Consider the following 26,445-nt stretch of genomic DNA (forward strand, 5'->3'; position numbering starts at 1 on the left):
CTTGGGAGGAATGAATACAATTCTTTTTTATTCAGTACATTTAGTCTTTTTACAGTTTTTTTCTGATACCAGAAAATGAGAAAGAAATGTAACAGACAGCAAAAACGCTCATTTTGAGAACTAGATTTTGCATTTTGTTGTCCAGTGTATAATGATTGATTGAAATCACGCAGTGATTTGACGACAGGATGTGTTGTTTGAAGGCAAGTTGTGCGTATGCTGCATGAGAGTAGCTGTGTTAACGGTTTTGGAAACGTGATGTCAGAGTTGACACCAGCGTTTGAGCGATCAAGACAAACTGCAGCACAGGCAGCCTGGGAGCGGCGGACACTTTCCCTGGCCTTCACTGGCCTTCACTGGCCTTCACTGGCCTTCCTGGCCTTCACTGGCCTTCACTGGCCTTCCTGGCCTTCACTGGCCTTCACTGGCCTTCCTGGCCTTCACTGGCCTTCACTGGCCTTCACTGGCCTTCCTGGCCTTCACTGGCCTTCACTGGCCTTCACTGGCCTTCCTGGCCTTTCCTGGCCTTCACTGGCCTTCACTGGCCTTCCTGGCCTTCACTGGCCTTCCTGGCCTTCACTGGCCTTCCTGGCCTTTCCTCTGCGTAGGGTAGAGCGCAGTGACCAGGGTCCCTCCAGATGCACATGCCAGCGTTGCACATGCTTCTGACTACATCACCAGCGTCAGACTCTGGGCGCGTTTCAAACTCATTACCAGCCGCCAAGTCACGCGTCTCTACGTCAGATTCTGGGCGCGTTTCAAACTCATTACCAGCCTTGCCTGACCGCTTCTCCGTGCGGGCCGAGTTCTCCGATGCCACTGACGCACTTAAACACAAACAGTGGAGCAGGTCCAAGCAAAACACACACACACACACACACACACACGGCCTAAGACCAGTAGAACACTTAAATCAGGACCAACCGCCAACAGGAAATCTACTCCACCAGCTCCACATGACTTTATACTCTATACAGAATCTGCTGCGTGTGAAGGCAGCTCTATATACAGAATCTGCTGCGTGTGAAGGCAGCTCTATACAGAATCTGCTGCGTGTGAAGGTAGCTCTATATACAGAATCTGCTGCGTGTGAAGGCAGCTCTATATACAGAATCTGCTGCGTGTGAAGGCAGCTCTATACAGAATCTGCTGCGTGTGAAGGCAGCTCTATACAGAATCTGCTGCGTGTGAAGGCAGCTCTATATACAGAATCTGCTGCGTGTGAAGGCAGCTCTATACAGAATCTGCTGCGTGTGAAGGCAGCTCTATATACAGAATCTGCTGCGTGTGAAGGCAGCTCTATACAGAATCTGCTGCGTGTGAAGGCAGCTCTATATACAGAATCTGCTGCGTGTGACGGCAGCTCTATACAGAATCTACTGCGTGTGAAGGCAGCTCTATACAGAATCTGCTGCGTGTGAAGGCAGCTCTATATACAGAATCTGCTGCATGTGAAAGCAGCTCTATACAGAATCTGCTGCGTGTGAAGGCAGCTCTATATACAGAATCTGCTGCATGTGAAAGCAGCTCTATACAGAATCTGCTGCGTGTGAAGGCAGCTCTATACAGAATCTGCTGCATGTGAAGGCAGCTCTATACAGAATCTGCTGCGTGTGAAGGCAGCTCCAGATGACTCTATACAGAATCTGCTAGAAGTGAAGCATGTGAAGGCAGCTCTGCTGGGTTTGCTGAATCTGCTGCATGTGAAGGCAGCTCTGCTGGCTTTGCTGAGTCTGCTGCATGTGAAGGCAGCTCTGCTGGCTTTGCTGAGTCTGCTGCATGTGGAGGCTGGAGTTTTTAGAAATAATCGTTTTCTGTTATAAAAACAGGGTTTTTGTGTAAATACCTGCGTCTTCCCTTTGTGTAAACGGGGCCTCAATGTGGATAAAATGCATGAATACCAGCTGTAGCGTGACTATACAAATGTGAAGATGTGATAATAATTAATAATCAAACTCATGATTTACTATTAAAAGATTTTTAGTCATATAACTGCTTAAATCCAGCTTGCTCTAAAACGAATAAAAATGTGCAAATGCTGCAAGATAATGATAGACAACCAGTGTGAAACAAGTTAGACTTATAATGTTTAAAAACTTAGAAGTTTAGAATTTAAGTGTGTTTTCTTAATTAAAAGCATAAATTGTTTTTTTTTTTTAGAATAATCGGTTATGATTTTGCTTAAACTTAAAGAGTGTTTTTTCTTAAATATATATAAGAAAGTTTGCTTATAAAACTTAAAATGTTTTGCTACATAAAATGTGTTTGCTTAGATATGAAAAGGTTGTGTTAGAATTAAAGTGTGTTACTGTATGCTAAATGAGATGTGCTTTGAACAAAATGTAAAGACAGAATGTAAGAACATAATGTACCAGCTGTAAGAAACTGTTTGTCAGCAAAACAAAAAGCTGACTGGCAACCAAACAAAAACAAAAAAGCAGAACCAATATTTCATGGCAAGACACAATACCAAATTTGGACATGTTCTATCTGACCGAGAGGGGTATAAAAAGAGAACGGCCCCTTGTTCAGGGCTTTTTGATCTTCTTTTTTCTTTGGACCGAGCATTTAGCCTTTAGACTTAGACAAGTTTGTATTCCTTGTATTTTTTATTTGTATTTAATAAAAGTCAAAATCCTAACCTTTGATTAGGGGTTTGTAAAAAGACCGTCTAGCGTTTTCTCGTATTTTTCTGCCTCTCCTGTGTTGCTGAGAACCCCGGACGCCTTGCAACAGGGGCTCTGCCCCAAAAATCTTCGCTCCGGGTGAGTAAGCGTCCGTTTGAGGGCTACTTTCTAAGACACTGTATATGGGCAAAAAATATACTGCGCACGCACTGACACGCACAGGAGTAGAGAACTCAGCCAGGCATTTAGGAAGGAAAGTCCTATGCTCCAGGGCAGACAAAAAACTGAATAGGCTTTGTTAGCAAATTTATTTGTTGTGAAAAATTGTTTGTGAAACTAAGGTCTAGGACCCGTTGTGGTCTAAACGCACATCACACACCCAAGCGAGGATACGGAAATCTGTCTGATAAATACATGTGTATTTAGAGATAGGACTTAAACGGTTATAGATCCGTTGTGGTCAATTGAAGTGCTTATATGTTACAAGAATTGTCATAAAAAGGAGCTTTGATTTAATTTTGACAAGAATCCCCAAATAATAGGGTAGTTGATTTTCTCTGAAATCTGGACGGCCAGACGAACGTCTGTAGTGAGTTTTTGACCTCTCTCAGATTTTGATGACAAACAACTCTTGCAAATACAGCTCTGAATTCCTTCCTCTTTTAGTGAAGTTAACCACATATTGAAGTACGAACCAAGGGAATAGGGAACAGCGACTAAGAGATAGAAAGTGACTCTGAAGTAGTCCACCTTCCTTAGCCCCCAAACCCCAAATTAGGGAATTTGATTCAGATAGAGAAAACCTCTCAACAAAGTCAACCCTATCGTACATCCTAAACCCGTTGAAAAGGGGCCCTCGCATGAGACACATACACTGAAAGATACTTCCTCTTTTACCCTGTGAAATCCTCACAGTCCGAAGACGAGCGCACCCACACCTACAGGAGTAGCGATCTCTACTGTGTTAAAGGGAATCCCTTTAGACACCAGAGTAGTCACAAAACGCATACCTCCTCTTTTACCCTGTGAAATCCTCACAGTCCGAAGACGAGCGCACCCACACCTATAGGAGTAGCGATCTCTACTGTGTTACGGGAGCCCCGTTGACACCAGAGTGGACACAAAACGCAACATGGCGCCCAACGTGTAGGCAGTGATTGAGTTGGACGGACAAGTCACCACACTAGCCTGAGCGCTCGGACCCAAATACCCACGAGAGTATAGGGAACGACCACACAGCCTAAGCGCAAGAACCCAACATACCCAGAAAGAGTGTATGGGGTAGGCTTATACAGTCTAAGCGCCCGAACCCAATATACCCAGAAAGAGTGTATATAAGGTACGATCAGGCAGAAGAGCACTTTAGATAAAACCCGGAGAGGCCACCGGTGAATCTGGAAGCTCGAAAAAAGCGCAGGAAAGTCTTGATAAAATAATAGCGCAGGCGCAAATCGGCCCAGTAAAGGACAAAGAAGGACAATAAGGTACCGGCTCTTATAAATCCTGGCCATATAATTACTGGCAAACCAAGTCGATCACTGAAGCCGACAGAGGCTGACTGTATCCGTAGATAAGGTATATCTTAGGTGTCACTGACTGTATCCGGAAAGAGAGCTCAGAGCACATAGTGAAGTGGGGAGTGACGACTACCCACAAGGAACCGCACCTACAAACCCTTAACAAAGAGGAACAGTTTTTAAACAGCCGAGACTAGGGTGACATGGCCAATGCAGCTGCAGATAGTGAATGGACGGATGACACAGATCATGCCGAAGATGCCGATGACGAGCAAGAAAGACCATTTAACATGCAAGCAATAAGAGATGCCATAGCCCGCCATCAAAGCCCGGGTGGTAGGAGACAACTCCGTCAACCGACAAACACATCTAATCCCACACAGAATTGCAGGTTGATCCTAGGAAGTGTGTTAGATTTAGACTTCGGCACTGACAGGAGCACATTCCTTAACCCGGCAAACCTCCAACTGTCTCACTCAGCAGGAGTAGCTGCTGCAGTGCAAGGACGATGGAGTGAAGAGACCCGAAATAATAGGGCCCTCTTACTACCCCAACTCCCGCTGAAGTCGGGAACAGTGGTAACACAGAAAATCATAACTGATCCACAAGTTAGCACAGTCCTACACGTGGCTTATGAGGCTCATGATGGGACAATGAACCACAACCAGCAAGTACAATACTTGCAAACATTACTGCAGAAAGCCGTATTAGCGACGTCAGGGACAATGATAACCACACCATTTGGTGATGGGGTTTTCGGTTATGATGCAACAGCAGCAGCGGAAGCACTCAGGAACGTAATACTATTAAATTCAGGGAAAAAGTTTGTAGTAGTAGCGTTCACAGAAGCAGCCTTCCAAAGACTAAATACAGCATTAAGAAAACCCACGGCTCAAGCCCCTGCAATTCAAAAGGAGACACAGAGTAGTGTGACAAGCACCCCTACGGCACCCTTGTTAACCGACCTCACGCCTCCACAGCCAGACACTCTAGCTCCGGCATTAGAGCCTGTGGCGGCTCAAACGACTAACACAGCCCCAAATACAGACTCAATAGAGCCTGAATTCCCAGATCCCCCTAGGGCAAGAGAAGGAATTTTGACCATGATAGGGGGAGAAAAAATGATATTCTTAGCAGCACCGCCAGATCAGGTGCCCTCTGTTATCATGGGAGCTTTAACCATATTAAGACAAGTCGACATTATGACAGACCCTCCAGAAGAAGCTGAAATAAGGCGAACATTTGGTTCAGCTAGATACCGTATAGCTCGCAGCACGGTGGCCATCAGCATAGGAGAACCCAAACCAGGGCAAATGGTGAGACTGAACACCCCAGGAGCACTTAGGGAGTGGTACTCTGCAGTGCAAATAGTGAGAATAAAACAGAACACCAGAATGAACGATTTCACAACTGCCATGAGATACTCAATAGCAGATGCTGAAGATGAAAGTGACCCCATGGTGACCATAAGACTGCGTACTCAGAAAAATACCTTTGTGGGTCTCAAACAAAGAGATTTATTTGCAGCTATAGCAGTAGCTTACCCATGGGGGACAGCCACAAGTAACCTGACTATAAGGTTCTTAGTCGACATAGAAGAAAATGAAGCCTTTCTGGAAAGCCTGATGAAACAGGCATACACCAGCAGCTCAGCAAGGCCCTGTCAGATTACCACCACACTTCCGACCACAACAGAAGGGGAAGTGAAAGAGCAAGAAGAGGATTTCAGATATAGCACCCCAGTTGTGCCTCCGAGAGGCAGACTCAGAATTAAACTCAAGGCTAGGCTGCAAACGCCCAGACCCTCTCCGCCGAGAGAGACCCCTAGTGTCCTGCAATATGAAGGGCCACAGATACAGAATTCCACCCCCACAGGGTTCAACAAGAACCACACCATGCTAACTCACCCTGAGCAGGAAACACCCTTGATTCAGCCTCCCCAAGTGATACAATTTGCGCCACCCAACAATGGAGCACAGTACATTAGAGGGGAAAATAAGAAATCACAACCAGTAGCATATAAAATGCAGAACACCAACGCCCCCCCATGTAAGCCACCTATATGGTCAACCAATGAGGGTGTGGCCTTCTGCCCACTGAATACTTCCCAGACATACCAGTATGAGGAAACTGAGAATCACAGACCAAACATTTCTTGGTATGAAGCCTCGCGAGAAGAGAGGGAAGTAGTTAACCAAGCCCCATCATCCTTTGAGATTTTAGGCCTGCCCGGCATAACCAAGACGTGGAAAGAAGCACAGCTGGCTACAGGATATGATTATTACAGACAGGGATGTGATAGGAGAGACAAGTCTGTAGAAAGATACTATGTACAAAAAGCTGCAGAGGAAGTTGGGATGTTGCCCCCCTCAAAGTCAACCTGGAATAGCTGGGCACAGCCTGAGAACTACAGTCCTGTATTCCAACCTGCACCATGTCCTTCATTGGGCACCTCAATGATTATGAAAAGTCAGCTGATAGGGTCAGGGATGAGCAGCGTGAAACTCCTCAGTCTCCTCCCCCCACGTAGAGAAGGGCAATCAGATGCAGTATACCTAAAAGGCTGTATAGATGCAGGACTCCCAGAAGAGTTGCTTCAGGACCCGACAATGAACTTGGCTCTTAGTGTGAACAAAGGCATTAGGGTACCTCCTGGTAGTACGTGCTTTGACTTGGTGAAAGCCCACAAGCGGGCCCCAGGGGAAGATGAAATAGACCAGCAAATTCAAAACCTGGTTAGGGAGGTAGCAGAAAGGAAAATATCACTAGAGCAGGCCATAAAAACAGCGGTACACAAAGGTGCCAACGTAGTACAACAAGAGAAGCTACTGAATGGAGTACCAGGGGGTGCGCCCCTAGCAGCAGGATGGCCATGCTGGAATAATGAAGAGAAACAACAACATGTATACATATATGATAGGAGATCAAGTGCTACCCGAGTAAAAGATAAACAAACCCAAAATAAACCTCAAGCCCAAACTCAACAAAGTGACAGTAGGGTCCGGCCCACCTATACAAGCCAGATAAAACAACACCCCCTTCTCACCACTGAGCCCCGCGCTCAAGATAGGGCAGAGCAGAAACAAAAGAAAAGTTGGGTGGCCAGATATGATGAAAGCCAACAGCTCCCACCAGAGACACAAAAAACCCAGAACCCTAGGCAGGACCCCCCTTTAGTGAAAGCCCCCCCGATGGGGGGGCAAGAGCGCCCAAAAAGGCCAAGAGTACCCACCGAGGAGTGGGCCAAGATGAGCACAAGTCAGAGAGACGGACTGAGAATGAAACAGAAAGAGTGGGATCAACAATACCGCTCCTATCAAAATTGAACAAAATAGGATTTGAAGAGGATGGCCGACTCAAGGCTAATGTGCAGACAGGGAAAACCACAACCAAATTCATAATCGACACTGGAGCTGACCTTTCTGTCATATCTGATACCGATGGCAAAGTAATTAAGGGAAAAACACAAATACAGCTAGCCGATGGGACCATAGCTTTGGCTCAAAATAGAGCTGTAGGAGACTTACAGGGAATTTCAGGGAAGAAAAATCTGTTAGGATTGAAAGATTTAGACAAAGCCCTGCCACACATAGGATGGTTGAAAGAAATCAACAATGACAAAGTGTTAGAAGGGATAATAGAGAACACTGACCTAACTAACATTGACCGATTGAGGGAAATATTACAACAAGGATTGTATTCAGAGTTTAAAAATGATGTAGGGCTGGTGAAAGAAGTGTATACAATCAGGGGAGGAATGCCAGGGTGTGAAAGCCAATATCCAATAAACAAAGATGCAAGAGAAGAAATACGTCAGACAATACAGGAACTGACGGCCTTGAAGGTGATTATACCCGAACCCAACCCCCCATGTTCAATGCCTATTCAGGCAATAGCCAAACCAGACGGCACGTGGCGCATGGTCCACGACCTTAGGGAATTGAATCGAAGAACAGTGAAAGACAGACGAAGCCTTATCAACCCCTATAGAACCCTGACACAAATACCTAACAAAAAGTTCAAGACATGTCTCGACCTGGCAAACGGATACTGGTCCGTACCCCTAGACGAGTCCAGTTCATTGAAAACGTGTTTCACATTTGAAGGACAGGGATATAGGTGGGGGAGACTTCCCCAAGGGCTATGCAATAGCGCAAATCAATTCCAAACAGTAGTGGAAAAGATCCTGGAGGGACTGGAAGTGCAGGTATATGTGGACGATATTTATATCACCCATGACAGCGAAGACGAACACCTAGACTGCCTAGCAGAAGTCATACAGAAACTGAAAGAAGCTGGTCTGAAAATAGGACTCAAGAAATGTGAAATAGGACAGCATAAGGTCAAATACTTAGGGTTTGCATTAACCAGTGAAGGAAAGGCCCCCTTAGAAGGATACATGGAAGGAGCCTGGGCCAACCCGATCACTGGGGTGAAGGCCCTTGAAGTACTGTTAGGAAAATTAGAATACGTATCAGCACACATACCAAACTACAGCCAATATGCTGCCCCTTTGCATGCAGCCAAAGGAAGACTCAGGGCGATGGAAAAGGGAAAGCGAAAAAAACACGTGGACTCCCCCTTAAGACCCGATGAAAAGATGGCTCTTGATGACCTAAAAAGACATTGTGAGGGCAATACATTGGAGCTAGAAAAGAGAGTACTCACTTCCCCATTAGAAGCTTACTTACACATCTCCGAGAAAGGTGGCTGGATAGAGGCCAGAAATTATTCATCCAAGAAACCTTGTTTGTTGATGTCTATGACCTGGTCCCCTGCCGAGTCTCGATACCCAGAGGAAGAGAAATTACTGACTCTAGCATTCCGATTTTATCCAACAATTGTTAATTTAGGATCCCCTCCTGAAGTGTTGTTTTTGACCCAAAACACTCTTCTATCAGAAGCATCAAAAGACACAGTACAGGGCAGCAGGGCTCTGTCCTCTAGATGGGGGAAGTGGCAAATCATGATGACTGATCATAGAGTCAAGTTCAGATGCCAGAAACCAAAATCCTCCATACCAGAAACGAACAAGCCAAAAGCAGAAGTGATACCACAAGCAGTTATATTTACTGACGGTTCGAAGCGAGTTGATGAAAACCTTGCCAAATGGGCCATAATAGCTAAAACTCCTGAAGGGAAACACCTATATCAGAAGTCAGGCTATGTAGAAGGATCAGCACAAACAGGTGAAGTGACCGCATTGAGAGAAGCGTTAGCCTGGGCTGACTCCAGAAAAAGAAAAATCATACAAATAGTGACGGATAGTCAGTATTGTTATAATGGATTTACAGAGGACTTGGAGTTTTGGGAACAGAGAGAGTTTCAGAACTACAAAGGAAAAGAGCTCCAACACGCTCATGAATGGGCTATAATAGCTGAGCTACGCAAGAAAAAACACATACTGGTGAAGCATGTAAATAGCCACACACAGCTACAAGACTTTGAACACAGAGGAAATGCAGAAGTAGACAGATTGGCGCAGGATAGGGCAGACTACCCGGTCTCTGCGGCAGGTATTCTAAGCAATGCATTATGTGTTTTTCCTTTTTCCTGAAGCATGGGAAAGAGAAGGGTTTATATGCATCCCCAAAGGAGAAGGAGAGAGAGTGTTAACCAAAATACACAACGCAATAGGACATAGTGGTCTGATGCGGACTCGTGCTTGGTTGACCAAAAACAAAATACAGATAGCAGGTTTGAACACACTATTTGGAAAAATAAAAAGCAACTGCGAAAGCTGTGCCAACAAAGGAGGAGGTCCCATTCCGAAGGGAAAGATGTACCCCATAGCCATTAAAAAGCCAGGGGAGTGCTACTCCGCTGACATCGCGGGGCCCCTGCCTACCACTTCATTAGGAAATAAATATTTTCTAATTATTACTGACAATGCAGGGGGAGACACAAAGATTTACCCATGTAGAGCAGCGACAGCAAGAGTTATTGCAGATCGTATTGCACAATACTTCACACACAAAAACCCACTGTCATTGAGAATGGACAATGCCACTCATTTCAAAAACAAGATAGTATTAGAATTACTAGAAGAAATAGGCGTCCAAGCAGTATTCTCAATGGCATACAAACCACAAACAAATGGGTTGGCGGAACGCGGAGTGAGATCGGCAAAGGAGTACATTAAATCAAACTCGACTGCAGACTGGGACAAGCCCAGGCAGCTGATGTTATTAAATGAATACTTATCACAACCTAAGCTCCCGGTAACCGACAAACCACCCATAAACAACGACCCTAAGCACTCATGTTCTGTTCCACAGATCGGACAGAGAGTCTGGGTCAACAGACAACAGGCGACAAGAGGCCAAGGTGTCAAACACGCAAACGAAGGGGGGGACGTCGTAGTGAACGTAGAAGACAACGTGGTGACCTTAGCGAGAACAGGCAGGGTACATCTCTCACACATACGCTTACGAAAATGACAACACCCACAACACTTAGGCCCAAGTGTCTTGCCCGCGGACAGCTTATTGTCTCAGCCACAGGAGAGGGCTCGATCAAGCTGGGACGAGGTGACCCCTCGGACCCAGCTGAAGCACCGCTCAGATGGACAGCTTATACACCAGGAGAGTGTGCTCTCTGTGGAGTAGAGTGTACCATGCTCCACTGGAAGGGTGTACGAAAACTTAGGGGCAGCCTGCCCAAACCGAGAAGTTACAAAGCAAAATGTGACAGTATTGAACTGAGTGGGCCATGCAAGCTGACTCTATGCATGTCCTGTCTGGATGGACAGGGCAGACTCTATAACATCTGCAGAATGGATCACATCATGACTGGAGACTGTTGTAAGAAGGGATTCTATGGCCTGATCCCGTGCAACCCCAATCTGAAGCCCCTGAACTGGCAAGTGGGGTTTTTGGCCACCCGGAATAACACTGGCTACACAGACACAGCCATTAGTGAATACTTACGACGTGCATACTGCACAATACCACAAGACAACCAGAGTGAGAAAGTTTTGGTTAAACAAGGAAAGGGGAAGTTGACCCCTTACAATGATGTTGACCTAGGATACTGGATCTCACAACAGTGGTGCAAATGGGACACCACATCAGGCCCTGTTGAACCCCCGACTTGTGCTCCTACTATCATAGACTGGGCCACTACGGGAACCAGACCTGGAGTGGTAGTGAACCAAACCACATTTAAAGGCCAGGTGAAAATTAAGTTCAATGGCCAGAAAATTAGATTAGCTGCTGATGTCACAAAGTATGCAGCCCCGGATGGCAGGGTTTGCTCCTTCTCATGTTATATATATGACATTGCTCCCCTAGCCAATCGAACCCGAGGGGTTGTGGCATATTAGTTACATTGAAAACAGGAAAGCTTTTCTAACCCCCCCCCCCCTATCTTCCAGGCCCAGGGGAGGATTATGGAAGGAGAGGATGAAATACCTTTAAGTGAGCCTGGAAGACCTGTAGAAGGACAAAGGTCGATCAAACCACAAAAGTGGGTGAAAGGGCAACAGAAAGTTAAAAAGAAAAACAGGAAGTGCCGCTCACTCACAAGATTTTTACTCATAATGATCATGGTAAGCACCATACTGGTGTTGCCGTGGGTCAGTGTGAGGAAGACTGTCTGGAAAGTATCAAAACCAGAAATAAGAAGCTATCAGACCGACAAGCAACCACCCCTCATCGTAACCAGTTACAAAATACTTGACGATGTACCAATTCCCATGTCTGGACAACTGTCAGGCAAATACCAATATAGGCTTGTCAGAAATAAAAGAGAACTAATAAAAAATGCGTTAAGCCTGCTGAGGCCAGAAACGCATGTCACAGGCTACAAACCACGAGAAAGCAGAAACTCACTAAACTGTGAAAGCGATCAGTGGAACCAGTATAACAGGCCCCTATGTGAGGCCCTTAATCAGCCTACATGGTATGATCAATTCCAGCATGAGCAATGGAATTGGATGAAACTTTTAGACCTATTTGAAAGAATAAAGTCACCTGAACTTAACTCCTCATGCATTAGTGTAAACAGAGACTTGTACACTAGAGAACAGCGAGAGCTCAGGGCTACTATAATCTTAAAGTGCACAAGACAATATGTGAACTTGACTGTTCTCACCTGTGCTAGCTTCATAGCACAAGGAATAACTATGGACCCCTGGACTTTAGAAATAAGTAAAACGGGACCGTTCAGATACGAGAACTGCTCATGTCAACAACACCCTACTAAAGAAGAAATTACCTGTAATATACCTGAATATCCAGAAATCCCGACCAGGATAGTCAACATGCCTCCTAATACAACACTGGAACAAGAAGAAATCACCGTTTCTAATCCCCCCTCCCTAGAAACTGAGAAACAGCAACTAGGTAAAAGAATTTGGGAAAGAATAGAAACACCAACACCAGAAAAGGCCCACTCATTAAAAAGAGCGGTGGCTTATGGCCCCAACCCACCCCCTGAACAGCAAAGTAGACCAGCGAAAAAAATTACAAAGACACAATGCAAATACTGTGACCTAACCCCTATAAACTTAAGGGAAAAGCATTTTTTTAACTGGACCCTATTTAACACTTTGTCACCAAAACTCAACATAAATGTGAACCCAGCACAGACCCTCCATCATGAGACATTCGATGGTAGACATTGGGAGTGGTACATAAAAGTACCTAACTTTAATAACCGGGAGGTCAGGAGATGGTGGGAAAGTACCAATGGGTCAGAGCCAGGGTTTGCAAAATGGGAAAAAGAACTCTTTGAATGCCTGACAGAACAGGTGAACGAAACTGAGTTTTGGGAACACCCTAGACTACCCAAGTTCCGAGTGAAGGGGAGGCCCAGATCAGACTGGGATGAATTAGGAGCCCACGAAAATTGGACATCGTCCTCTTGGGGGGCCATACAGGAAATGATTGGTGAGGTTTCTATCACAAACCGTAAGATAGACACAAGAGACCCCAACTTTTCAAGAAAGCTACAAGAAATGGTGAAGAGACGGACAGTCCCAACCACAGAGTGGATGACTCACCTCACAGGGAGCATAGGGCCAGGAGACAATTACACCCATGCTGTACAACGTTGTGCCAGAAAAGGGGAAGCGAGAGCCACAGACAGCCACGATGCTATCAACATAGAATTTATGAACAATCAGTTTGCAGCCCTGACTACGGGCTACGCAGAGTTAACCATACCCTACATACTGATAAAAGATACCTCTGAGGACAAATCTGAGAACGGACGTTTTATGTGCAATTATGACAGCACCCCCACTGAGACGGCGAGATTAGCTGCCGCGTGGGAAAGACGTGCAATAGGGACTAGATCTGTCACAAATGACATATTAGGAAATTTACTGTGGTTTCAGAATCAAGGAGGCCCCCCCAACTCCAAAGCCTCTCCCCGCATGAAAAACACCAACCTGAGAGTGAGAAACATATATCAGTTCATGATAGAATTTGAGTGGAAGGCAGAATCAACAATACAATGGAAACCCGAAGGAGCAAAGAGTGCCAACAACCTTGCAAGAGACTCCGATAGCTGGCCTACTCTAACCCCAAATCAAGTCATCATTGGTGGAACATTAGCTAAATGGCGATACTATTGCGCAAGCGACTACTCCCCAGTGGATAACTTTTATCACAGACTTCCCGTTAGAGAGTGGTACTATGGGGACTCAGGCGCCCTTCAACCCGACACTGTAAAGGACCTTAACTTCACATTTCCACAAGGTAATCTATTTTGGAGATGGGAAATGAAACCCCACAGACAATGTTATCCGACTCATCAAGAAGCATGGAGAAAAGGGGATTATACTTTCTCTACCCTGTTTGGACAAATCACATCTAAAATAGGGAAAGCAGTGTTAAAGGCAGCCGGGGAAGTCCTTTCCACTATTTCTGATCAAACTATACTCCCAATATTAACAACCCTGTGGGCAACGGGTAAATACGTTTTGTTCATACTGTTTGGAATTGTAATGGTAGTAGTATTGGTGAAATTATCCTCTTGCTTACTACTCAAATTATCATCACAGAACAAACCACTAAGAGATAAAATAGCCACTTCAGACACCAATGAGAGAGAAAAAGGGAAGTACGTGGAAAACTGACAGACAAATATGTGTATTGCTGTGACAGTTGAACAGTCGCGTAAGCTGGCTGGTTCAGCGAAACCACAAACCAAGACACCCTAGATGAACTGTGAATCTGACCTTTGCTGATACATAAAACGAGCAGAAGGGCTAGACTAAAAATCACTCCAAGATCATCAGACTTTAAGACAAGACCCCTGATTCTCCGCAAACAAAATGAATTTATCCGACAACTCTTTGAACACCAACTCTTCGACTACTCCTTTCCCTGTGGGGACCCAGCCGGTAGGCACCTTTTTAATTTCAACAATGATGACGTGTTTTCTGCTGCCGAACCTCATATACTACTTTATTGGAAGTACGTTGTATGCAGCAATTAATCTAGGCAGACTGTACATACTAGGCAAGACTATACCTAGTGCAACAATTGTTTTCATGGGCTTAGGCGTCAAAAAGACAGGCCTCCCTGGTTGGACAACCATTAATGCCATAATGATGTTGATAGGGCTGACAAATGATGTGATGAAATATTACTTCCCTGAAGCATGGTGGGCCCCGTTTATTATAGGGGCCACAGACTTGTTGATATTGATGATGTATTTTGTCACAATAGCCTCAACTATGAAAACAGTCAACCTCAAGGGTGAGATACTGTTTATCGGCGCCCAGATTATAGGATTGACAATAACATGTGCTGTGCTTGACGTACTGGAGCAACCCGTGTGCATACTTATGTGTGCATATGTGTATTACACCGTAGGGAAGGCTAACCAAAGCAGACTGTCCTCCCCAATAGTGAGACGTTATAGCCAACGGCGGAATGAAAGGCCGGCGACTATACTTTTTTCTCAAACACCTGCATAATAGCAAGAATTGGGCCTGGGTAGAGGGCACCATGGCCTTCTGTGAGAATCGAATAAGACCCTTTTCCCCTTTTTTCTTTTTCATATTTTTGTTTTGTTTATTCATTTATTTTATTTAATTATTTTTTCTCTTTTTCCACTCCCCGTACACCTCCTCAAATTCAGAGATGGTAAATGAAAGTAACAAAGAACCATGAACATAGAAATAATATTCATTTTATATGATGTACATGATCATAGGATAAAACAAAAGCCAGGTCTACGGAACAAGAGGCTGGGATCTTCAGTGCACCAAAGAGAAGCCGCTCTCTAGGGCCAGCCCCTAACAACGGTGACTCACAAGACATGGCAGGGAAAAGGAAGAAGGGAAAAGAATACAAGATCAGACCACGCACCCTTGTAGACATCCATAGTGACCAGTCCCCCGATTTGGCTGAAGGGCCTGGATCCGCTCAGAGACAGATGGACCCCTCACAACCAGTCATTGAATATAACGCAGGGGATGAATTTGATCAACCCCCTACGGCACAGAAATTCAATATTAGCTTTTATAGCACTTTCCTTGATGAATCCATTGCTGTTAACAATTTAGTTACCAGACAAGATACTGCAACACACCCAGTACAAGAATGGGTGAACATAATTGATGGCAATAGTGGCCGATACGCTCCAATGGTGGAGGCGGAGGGAGAAACTATGATGCAAGCTAATATGAATCAACCTATGACTATCGTAGTGCAAAATGAGTCTGTACAGACTGCAGACATGATGGAGATAGAAGAACAGGCGATTCCTGTACATGCAACAATTAGAAGACACAGTTTAACCTCTACAGCACGGGCTGAGCCTGTGAGAGGAGAACTGAGTCCTATTGAAGCGAGAGAAATGAGAAGGTGTTACCTATGGGCAGATGAAGAACATAGAACACACAAACTGACCATTAGGGCCTTGAAAGATCCGAACAACTGGAAAATGATATCCCACATGAAACCCGGAATTGAGGGAGTCTCTTGGCTTGAGGCCAATTGGACTCAAAAGAAACGACAGGAAATGCATCAAAATTCTGTTCTGATTTTCAATAGAGAAGGACGGAAAGAGGTTAACATACAAGACGGAACCAGTATACGTTCAGTGTCCGTAAGAATTTATAGATACAGGACAGGGGCGTTCTGGGGTGCTGTTTGCAAGCCGGAAGAGGTCCTAGTGGACCCTTGGACTCGGGAATTTGTGGGGAGCTACATGCCTGAGTGCATATACGGCAACCCCTACTGTCTTTATGGCAAGATTATTGGAGCGGGTCACCGCTGCCGATGCCTTAGATTACATAGACCCATCACAAGACAAGACATCGAGAATGCAGGATGGTGCAAGCACGACAGGCCGGAGGTGATGGACCCACATGCCATCATCATCCTCGACCCCAGCCAGACGAGCAGACGGCACAACACAAAGCCTCTGGTGGATTTTCCCCCTGACCAACGGGACCGACCGGATCGTCGTGACCGCCAGGACCAGGATTATCACATCTCCAAGCGGAGGGTGTAGCGTGACTATACAAATGTGAAGATGTGATAATAATTAATAATCAAACTCATGATTTACTATTAAAAGATTTTTAGTCATATAACTGCTTAAATCCAGCTTGCTCTAAAACGAATAAAAATGTGCAAATGCTGCAAGATAATGATAGACAACCAGTGTGAAACAAGTTAGACTTATAATGTTTAAAAACTTAGAAGTTTAGAATTTAAGTGTGTTTTCTTAATTAAAAGCATAAATTGTTTTTTTTTTTTAGAATAATCGGTTATGATTTTGCTTAAACTTAAAGAGTGTTTTTTCTTAAATATATATAAGAAAGTTTGCTTATAAAACTTAAAATGTTTTGCTACATAAAATGTGTTTGCTTAGATATGAAAAGGTTGTGTTAGAATTAAAGTGTGTTACTGTATGCTAAATGAGATGTGCTTTGAACAAAATGTAAAGACAGAATGTAAGAACATAATGTACCAGCTGTAAGAAACTGTTTGTCAGCAAAACAAAAAGCTGACTGGCAACCAAACAAAAACAAAAAAGCAGAACCAATATTTCATGGCAAGACACAATACCAAATTTGGACATGTTCTATCTGACCGAGAGGGGTATAAAAAGAGAACGGCCCCTTGTTCAGGGCTTTTTGATCTTCTTTTTTCTTTGGACCGAGCATTTAGCCTTTAGACTTAGACAAGTTTGTATTCCTTGTATTTTTTATTTGTATTTAATAAAAGTCAAAATCCTAACCTTTGATTAGGGGTTTGTAAAAAGACCGTCTAGCGTTTTCTCGTATTTTTCTGCCTCTCCTGTGTTGCTGAGAACCCCGGACGCCTTGCAACAGGGGCTCTGCCCCAAAAATCTTCGCTCCGGGTGAGTAAGCGTCCGTTTGAGGGCTACTTTCTAAGACACTGTATATGGGCAAAAAATATACTGCGCACGCACTGACACGCACAGGAGTAGAGAACTCAGCCAGGCATTTAGGAAGGAAAGTCCTATGCTCCAGGGCAGACAAAAAACTGAATAGGCTTTGTTAGCAAATTTATTTGTTGTGAAAAATTGTTTGTGAAACTAAGGTCTAGGACCCGTTGTGGTCTAAACGCACATCACACACCCAAGCGAGGATACGGAAATCTGTCTGATAAATACATGTGTATTTAGAGATAGGACTTAAACGGTTATAGATCCGTTGTGGTCAATTGAAGTGCTTATATGTTACAAGAATTGTCATAAAAAGGAGCTTTGATTTAATTTTGACAAGAATCCCCAAATAATAGGGTAGTTGATTTTCTCTGAAATCTGGACGGCCAGACGAACGTCTGTAGTGAGTTTTTGACCTCTCTCAGATTTTGATGACAAACAACTCTTGCAAATACAGCTCTGAATTCCTTCCTCTTTTAGTGAAGTTAACCACATATTGAAGTACGAACCAAGGGAATAGGGAACAGCGACTAAGAGATAGAAAGTGACTCTGAAGTAGTCCACCTTCCTTAGCCCCCAAACCCCAAATTAGGGAATTTGATTCAGATAGAGAAAACCTCTCAACAAAGTCAACCCTATCGTACATCCTAAACCCGTTGAAAAGGGGCCCTCGCATGAGACACATACACTGAAAGATACTTCCTCTTTTACCCTGTGAAATCCTCACAGTCCGAAGACGAGCGCACCCACACCTACAGGAGTAGCGATCTCTACTGTGTTAAAGGGAATCCCTTTAGACACCAGAGTAGTCACAAAACGCATACCTCCTCTTTTACCCTGTGAAATCCTCACAGTCCGAAGACGAGCGCACCCACACCTACAGGAGTAGCGATCTCTACTGTGTTACGGGAGCCCCGTTGACACCAGAGTGGACACAAAACGCAACACAGCCCATCTCTGAAGAACATGGAACCAATACCAGACCATCTCTGGAGAACATGGAACCAATACCAGCCCATCTCTGAAGAACATGGAACCAATACCAGACCATCTCTGGAGAACATGGAACCAATATCAGCTCTTCTCTGGAGAACATGGAACCAATATCAGCCCTTCTCCGGAGAACATGGAACCAATATCAGCTCTTCTCTGGAGAACATGGAACCAATATCAGCTCCTCTGATGACCAGCTGCAGTGCGAGGAAGCTAGAGTGGGCATGGCTAATCTTTGAGAAGACGAGGGGGTGGGAATTTTAAACAATGGGGTTGAAGCGCAGACAGAAAAGTACACGCCCCTTAGACTTCACACACATTTTCAAAATTCCTTTCTGCTAAGGAGCAAACACAGTCTCTGTCATTTGCTTAAACTTTCACAAGTTTTCAATTAACCAAAGGAGGTGGGACATGCCAAACATGTGTTGTGAGAAACTCAGGTCCAAAAAGAAGTGGTCAGTTTTTAGGTGCCCGTTGATGTTTTTACGAAATTCTACATTTTGACACATCTACAATTCTCGAACAGAGCAGCTTCTAAAGAAACTCCTCTCCCTTCAGACAGGGTTGTCATGACTACCTGAATGTAGCTGTTTTTAACGAGGCTGTTAAATTTGGCCACAGCTGTCCGATGCTCAGTGAATTTTATTGAACTTTTTACCAGCGTGCTGCATGTACAGGGTAGAATTACTCCACGTTCTCCTGAGAGACGCGCAGGACACAACACACACTACACACTCATGAGGGTGAGACTGGCACCCGTGTGTGTGTGCGTGTGTGTGTGTGTGTGTGTGTGTGGCACCCATAAATTGAATCACAGGTCTATAGTGTTACATCACACTGTATTCAATCACACAAAGCTCCAGCAGCTATTTAACCTTTGCCTGAGGCAGCCCTTTGTGTGTTTGTGTGTGTGTGTTTGTGTGTATTGTGTGTGTGTGTGGTTTGATTGTGTGTATTGAGCGTGTGTGTGTGTGTGTTTATGTGTGTGTGTGTGTGTGTGTGAATGTGTTTACAGAAGTATTTGTTTGTGCGATGTCTTTGTAAATTGGTGAAATCTAATCAGATATCCCTCTGACACACCAGAGTGAGTCTCTGATAAGAGGTCAGTAGGGACGGAATAGCTTCCTCATTCACACAGCACAGAGCTGGGGCACAGAGAGAGAGAGAGAGAGAGAGAGAGAGAGAGAGAGAGAAGGAGAGAGAGAGAGAGAGAGAGAGAGGGGGAGAGAAGGAGAGAGAGAGATAGAGAGAGAGAGAGAGAGAGGGGGAGAGGGAGAGATAGAGAAAGGGAGAGAGAAAGGGAGATAGACAAAGAGAGAAGGAGAGAGAGAGAGAGAGGGAGAGAGAGAGGGAGAGAGAGAGAGAGAAAGGGAGATAGAGACAAAGAGAGAAGGAGAGAGAGAGAGAGAGGGAGAGATAGAGAGAGAAGGAGAGAGAGAGAGGGGGAGAGAGAGAGAGGGAGAGAGAGAGGGAGAGAGAGAGGGAGAGAGAGAGAGAAGGAGAGAGAGACAAAGAGAGGAAGAAAGAGAGAGAGAGAGGGAGAGAGGGAGAGAGAGAGGGGGAGAGAGAGAGAGGGAGAGAGAGAGGGAGAGAGAGAGGGAGAGAGAGAGAGAAGGAGAGAGAGACAAAGAGAGGAAGAAAGAGAGAGAGAGAGAGAGAGAGGGAGAGAGGGAGAGAGAGAGGGGGAGAGAGAGAGGGAGGGAGGGAGAGAGGGAGAGAGAGAGAGTGGACTCACAACACCTGTTTGAGTCTCACGCTGCGCGTACACCTTACTCAGGTTACACACCTGGTGCGTAATCACAGACAGCAAACACTAGGAAAGACGACAAGGGTTCTAATCTCTCTCTCTCTCTGTCTCTGTGTGTCTCTGGTGTGTGTGTGTGTGTATGTGTGTGTGTGTGTGTGTGTGTGTGTGTGCGTGCGTGCATAGCATCAACAGTCCCTCTGATGAAAAAGCAACACAGTGACTCCTTAGAGTAGGAGGGTCTCAGACTTTTACACACAAGGAGTTGGACATCAACTAAGCCCTCCAGGGCGCGTGCGCACACACACACACACACACACCTGCTGTAAGAGATGTAATGAGTGTATTACCAGATGTGTTCTCTGAACCTGCCCTTGATTGACAGCTGTGCGCTTGAGGAGTTCCACGCAACCCAGTAAAACATTAAATAAGCATTCAACTCTAAACTGAGCAGGAACTCTTACTTCTGACTCTTTAAAACAGTGCATTCAACTCTAAACTGAGCAGGAACTCTTACTTCTGACTCTTTAAAACAGTGCATTCAACTCTAAACTGAGCAGGAACTCTTACTTCTAACTCTTTTCAAATGGCTGTGCTTCAGTCTTGCATATGTGGGGGCTAGTTTGCCTTCTCTCTCTGGCCTATCCATCGTTCACTCTAAGTTTAGAAAGACACACAGATAGAACAGGTTTTGTGTTCTATGCTGTTCTGCGTTCTCGTGCTCCCAGCAGAACCTCACCTCCTCTCCCGGTGAGAAGTTCTCGTGGCACAGGGGACAATGGTTGCACTTTTTTCCCGAAACAGGAGCTGGGGAGGCAGGAGGAATGTCAGTGAAGGTCAGAGAGCACACACTTCCTTTCAGCGGTACACACACACACACACAGACTCACACACACACTCACACACACACTCACTCACGCATGCCCGCGCATGCACACACACACACACACACACACACACACACACACACACACACACACACACACACACACACACTCACTCACGCACGCCCGCGCATACACACACACACACACACACACACACACACACACAGACACACACAGACACACACACACACACACACAGACACAGACACACACAGACACAGACACAGACACACACAGACACACACACACACACACACACACACACACACAGACACACGCACACACAGACACAGACACACACACACACACACACACACACAGACACACGCACACACACACACACACAGACACACGCACACACAGACACACACACACACACGCACACACAGACACACACACACACACAGACACACACAGACACTTGCACACACAGACACACACACACACACACAGACACACACAGACACACGCACACACACACACACACACTTACGTTTGCAGGTGGGGCTCTGTGCGTGGTCCCCCAGGTGGTCCTTGTGTATTGCCTCTGAACAGAGCGCACACTGCATGAACACACCCCTGCTCTCACACTCCGTCAGCAGGTGGTCAGTCAGACTGGAGATCTCCACCACCTCAGGGACACACACAACACACACACTAACACTCGGCTCTTCTACTGACTGAGGCCTATGTGTGTATGTGTGTGTATGTGTGACCTGTATGTGTGTGCGTTTCTTGTGTGAGCAGTGTGTGTTTGTGTTTGTGTAGGTACTGTGTGTATGAGCGATGTGTGTGTGTGTGTGTGTGGTGTGTACCTGTTTGCACTGCACTAGGGCTGCAGCTATCGATTCTTTTTGTAATCGATTAATCTAGCACTTTATCGATCGATTAATCAGATCTTTTTTTTTTGCATTTTTAAACAACCAAAACAAATAATGCAAAATGAAAATGGTGTGGCTGTAAAATGATCAAGCAATTGGCACAGAGATATTTATTCTAACTCCAACATTTGGCTCCAAAACAAAGCCCATTTATTGCAATTTACCCATTTAGTGTTTATAAGTGCCAGTGCCAACAATTAAATAATGTTCAAAATGCTCTCTGTAAAATTGCAGCCTCTTGTGCATGACTTAGCTGGGCGAACAAAGCTGTCCATACTATGTTGTGAAGTGCTGTGAGGGAGAAGAGGGAAAGCAATTTAATTTATTAATATGCACAACAAGTTTAATGCTGTAACCTAGACCTAATCTAGAAGTAAATATCTGTTTTATGTAGATTTCTACACCTGCAGCATTTACCATTAGGCTACTAACAAATAATTTCTGGGGTGAGCCTATTTGCTATGGTAACCTAGCAACCTGTGTGTCTGTGCACGCGTGCGGTTGAGGGAAGATGAGGGTGCATGCATGTGTGTATGTGAAGAAGGGGTTCTTTTTAGGCATAGCCTACTCTCTTGCAATTGAACGTGAAGTTTACTACTTAAAAACATCAAAGCTAAACATCATATCACGACATCGCTACAAATACAGTATGCGATTAAAATCAGCGAACATCAATAGGCTACGTAGATAGATAGATTGATAGATACTTTATTGATCCTTTGATTGTTTCAGCGACGCTTGTTGAAACAGCATGGAGTGGATGTTTTCGGTTCAGATAATGTATCGCGCTAGTGGTGTGCTTCCTGAACAACGGTCCTTGTGGAACAATCAGATCCCTGCGTATATAGTGCGCGTCATAGGAATTTAACGAGGCTTCGAGGCAGAATTTTTTACTCAAGTAATTTTTGTAATTGAGTTATTCGAGTAACTCGATGAATCATTTCAGCCATACACTGCACACAGTGTTTGAGCATGGGACAGTGCTTCCAGTGTGTGTGTGTGTGTGTGTGTAGCTGTCTGCACTGGACACAGCGTTTGAGCATGGGACAGTGCTGTGTGTGTGTTTGTGTGTGTGTGCGTGTACCTGTTTGCACTGGACACAGCGTTTGAGCATGGGACAGTGCTGTGTGTGTGTGTGTGTGTGTGTGTGTGTGTGTGTACCTGTTTGCACTGGACACAGCGTTTGAGCATGGGACAGTGCTGTGTGTGTGTGTGTGTGTGTGTGTGTGTACCTGTCTGCACTGGACACAGCGTTTGAGCATGGGACAGTGCTGTGTGTGTGTGTGTGTGTGTGTGTGTGTGTGTGTGTGTGTGTGTGTGTGTGTGTGTGTGTGTGTGTACCTGTCTGCACTGGACACAGCGTTTGAGCATGGGACAGTGCTGTGTGTGTGTGTGTGTGTGTGTTTGTACCTGTTTGCACTGGACACAGCGTTTGAGCATGGGACAGTGCTGTGTGTGTGTGTGTGTGTGTGTGTGTGTGTGTGTGTGTGTGTGTGTGTACCTGTCTGCACTGGACACAGCGTTTGAGCATGGGACAGTGCTGTGTGTGTGTGTGTGTGTGTGTGTGTGTGTGTGTGTGTGTGTGTGTGTGTGTGTACCTGTCTGCACTGGACACAGCGTTTGAGCATGGGACAGTGCTCTGTGTGTGTGCGTGTGTATGTGTGTGTGTGTGTGTGTGTGTGTGTGTGTGTGTACGTGTACCTGTCTGCACTGGACACAGCGTTTGAGCATGGGACAGTGCTGTGTGTGTGTGTGTGTGTGTGTGTGTGTGTGTACCTGTCTGCACTGGACACAGCGTTTGAGCATGGGACAGTGCTGTGTGTGTGTGTGTGTGTGTGTGTGTGTGTGTGTGTGTGTGTGTGTGTGTGTGTATGTGTGTGTGTGTACCTGTCTGCACTGGACACAGCGTTTGAGCATGGGACAGTGCTTCCAGTAGTGCAGGTCCAGACCCTCCTCTGTGAACGACTCGTCCTTCTCCCCGCAGAATATACACAGACTGAAAACACACACACACACACACATAATATACACAGACTGAAAACACACACACACACACACACATAATATGCACAGACTGAAAACACACACACACACACATAATATACACAGACTGAAAACACACACACACACACACACACATAATATACACAGACTGAAAACACACACACACACATAATATGCACAGACTAAAACACACACACACACACACACACACACACACACACACACACACAGGATATACACAAAATGAAAACACACACACATACAGAATATACACAGACTGAAAACACACACACACACAATATACAGACTGAAAACACACACACACACACATAATATACACAGACTGAAAACGCACACACACACACACACACACACAGGATATACACAAAATGAAAACACACACACACACATAATATACACAGACTGAAAACACACACACACACAGACTGAAAACACACACACAGAATACAATTTACTTCTACGTTCAGCTCATGAGCTCAATAACCACACAATGATAAAATATTGAAAACAAGGCTGTTTCTAAATATCGCTTATCATCAGCATTAAAAAAACTATTTAAAATGGCACCTTATCAGATCTAATATTGGACCTTTATTTTAACAGACGTTATTCGTGGCCAATGTCTACAGGCACTTTGTGTCTTACCATGTAGCTCACTGTATCCGTTGGCTTGAACACTAAACACATATATGGGTCGCGACTTTGTGATGGGAAATTGTGGGTAGCTAGACAAGTTAGGAACCACTGCTCTAGATGTCAAATGCACTAAATTTCCTTTCAGTGTAATCTGCTGAAAGAAACAGCTAGAAACCAGCTTATGCTGGTAGCTGGTTTTAGCTGGTCTTCTTGCAGCTCTTGCTGGTCTTTGCTGGTGTAACGTTATGTCATGTGGAACGTTAGTAAACCTCACCCCCCAACGCTTCAAGAGCAGTGCTGGCATGAAAGCTAGCAGCCCGGGCTTTTAGCTCCATTGTCAGCATGCTCGACTCCCAATCGCGGGTTGGAGTCCGGGCGTGTGCAGGGCTTAACCGCGCAGGGTCAACACAACTCTACGGTAACATCAGTGCCTAACAACCAGTCCGCCATAGAGCTTAAGACAAAATAAGTTACAACACTAACACTGCTGACAAATGAACACTGTTGAAAAACAGATACAAGCAAGAAGGACTCATTTCACTTAATTTGTAATTGGTGATGTTCATCAGATGATGACCTTGTTTGATGGAACAGTAACAGGAAGCCAGCCACTATTGTGAAGACTTACTGTCTTGTGCTAGGTTACTGTAGAATGTTGTGATATCATTATCATATTATTAATGTTTATGTGGTCCTTTAGGTTACCTCAGCAATTACTTAAGAACTTTTACAGCGCCACCATTGAAAGTATTATTACTGGAAATATAACAGCTTGGTATGGAAACAGCACTCAGCAAGACCGTAAAGCCCTAAAGAGAGTAGTGAGATCAGCTGAACGTACCACCAGGAGCACACTACCCAATCTAGAGGAAATGTACATCAGGAGTGTAAAGTCCAGAGTAAAGAAAATCACCAGAGATCCCAGTCACCCCAACAACTGCCTCTTCTCTGCCCTGCGCTCTGGGAAACGTTAGCGCTGCCCTGCGCTCTGGGAAACGTTAGCACTGCCCTGCGCTCTGGGAAACGTTAGCGCTGCCCTGCCGGATACTGAATGACGACTTTAGCAGGAGCACAAGCATGCTGGAAACACCTCATGCACTTTAGACATTTATTCTTCTTCTTCTATCCTTTTTCTATTTATTTCCTTATTTATGACAGTGGACAAAGCATTTCACTACATTTACTCTGTATAATTGTATGTGACTAATACATTTGAATTGAATTAAAACTTTGTCTTGTGCTAGGTTACTGTAGAATGTTGGTGATATCCTTATCTTGTGCTAGGTTACGGTAGAATGTTGGTGATAATCATATATTATTCTCACCCGGAGAGAAGACATAATTCTTTTCTGATTGGCTGGTAGGGTGGCTATAATTCTGAATAACAGGACACCTTATGAAGTAGGTCTGGGTTGCACTCTGTGCATGTTAAATGCGCTATACAAATAAAACTGACTTGACTTGACTAAAAAAAGTTTAATCACCGTTCCATATCCATGCTTATGAAAGGTAACTATAACAACCATAGTAGGGTGACGGTTGAGCCTGGAAGCAGGCTCCGCAACAATGGAATCAACTGTAAACACGTTAACTGTCCATGCTATCGCTATGTGTAACCGGGTGAGAAGTGGAATAACGGCTTTCGAGGTGTCCTGTATATGGAATTAATGGACTTGGGCGGAGGAAAGGAAAGGAAAGGACTTCTTTGCCTTTTGCCCTCGTCCATTAATTCCGTATAACAGGAGACCTTGGTGGTAG

General features: G+C 44.9%; 1 protein-coding gene across 1 annotated transcript in view; it reads right to left on the minus strand.

The window, feature by feature from the left end:
- Positions 1 to 26,445, minus strand: part of cep104 (centrosomal protein 104) — a 124,787-nt gene that overhangs the window by 9,703 nt on the left and 88,639 nt on the right. The window contains exons 18-20 of the mRNA XM_076277304.1: positions 23,914 to 24,022; positions 21,639 to 21,777; positions 20,998 to 21,065 (exon numbers count right to left, since the gene is read on the minus strand). Coding sequence (XP_076133419.1) covers positions 20,998 to 21,065; positions 21,639 to 21,777; positions 23,914 to 24,022 — 316 coding nt within the window. The remainder of the gene's footprint in view (positions 1 to 20,997; positions 21,066 to 21,638; positions 21,778 to 23,913; positions 24,023 to 26,445) is intronic.

This window comes from Alosa pseudoharengus, unplaced genomic scaffold (assembly GCF_046254945.1).
Source record: "Alosa pseudoharengus isolate Yale_2024_CS ecotype anadromous, Long Island Sound unplaced genomic scaffold, YU_APseudo_1.1 YU_APseudo_1.1_scf_9, whole genome shotgun sequence".
Taxonomy (NCBI): domain Eukaryota; kingdom Metazoa; phylum Chordata; class Actinopteri; order Clupeiformes; family Clupeidae; genus Alosa; species Alosa pseudoharengus.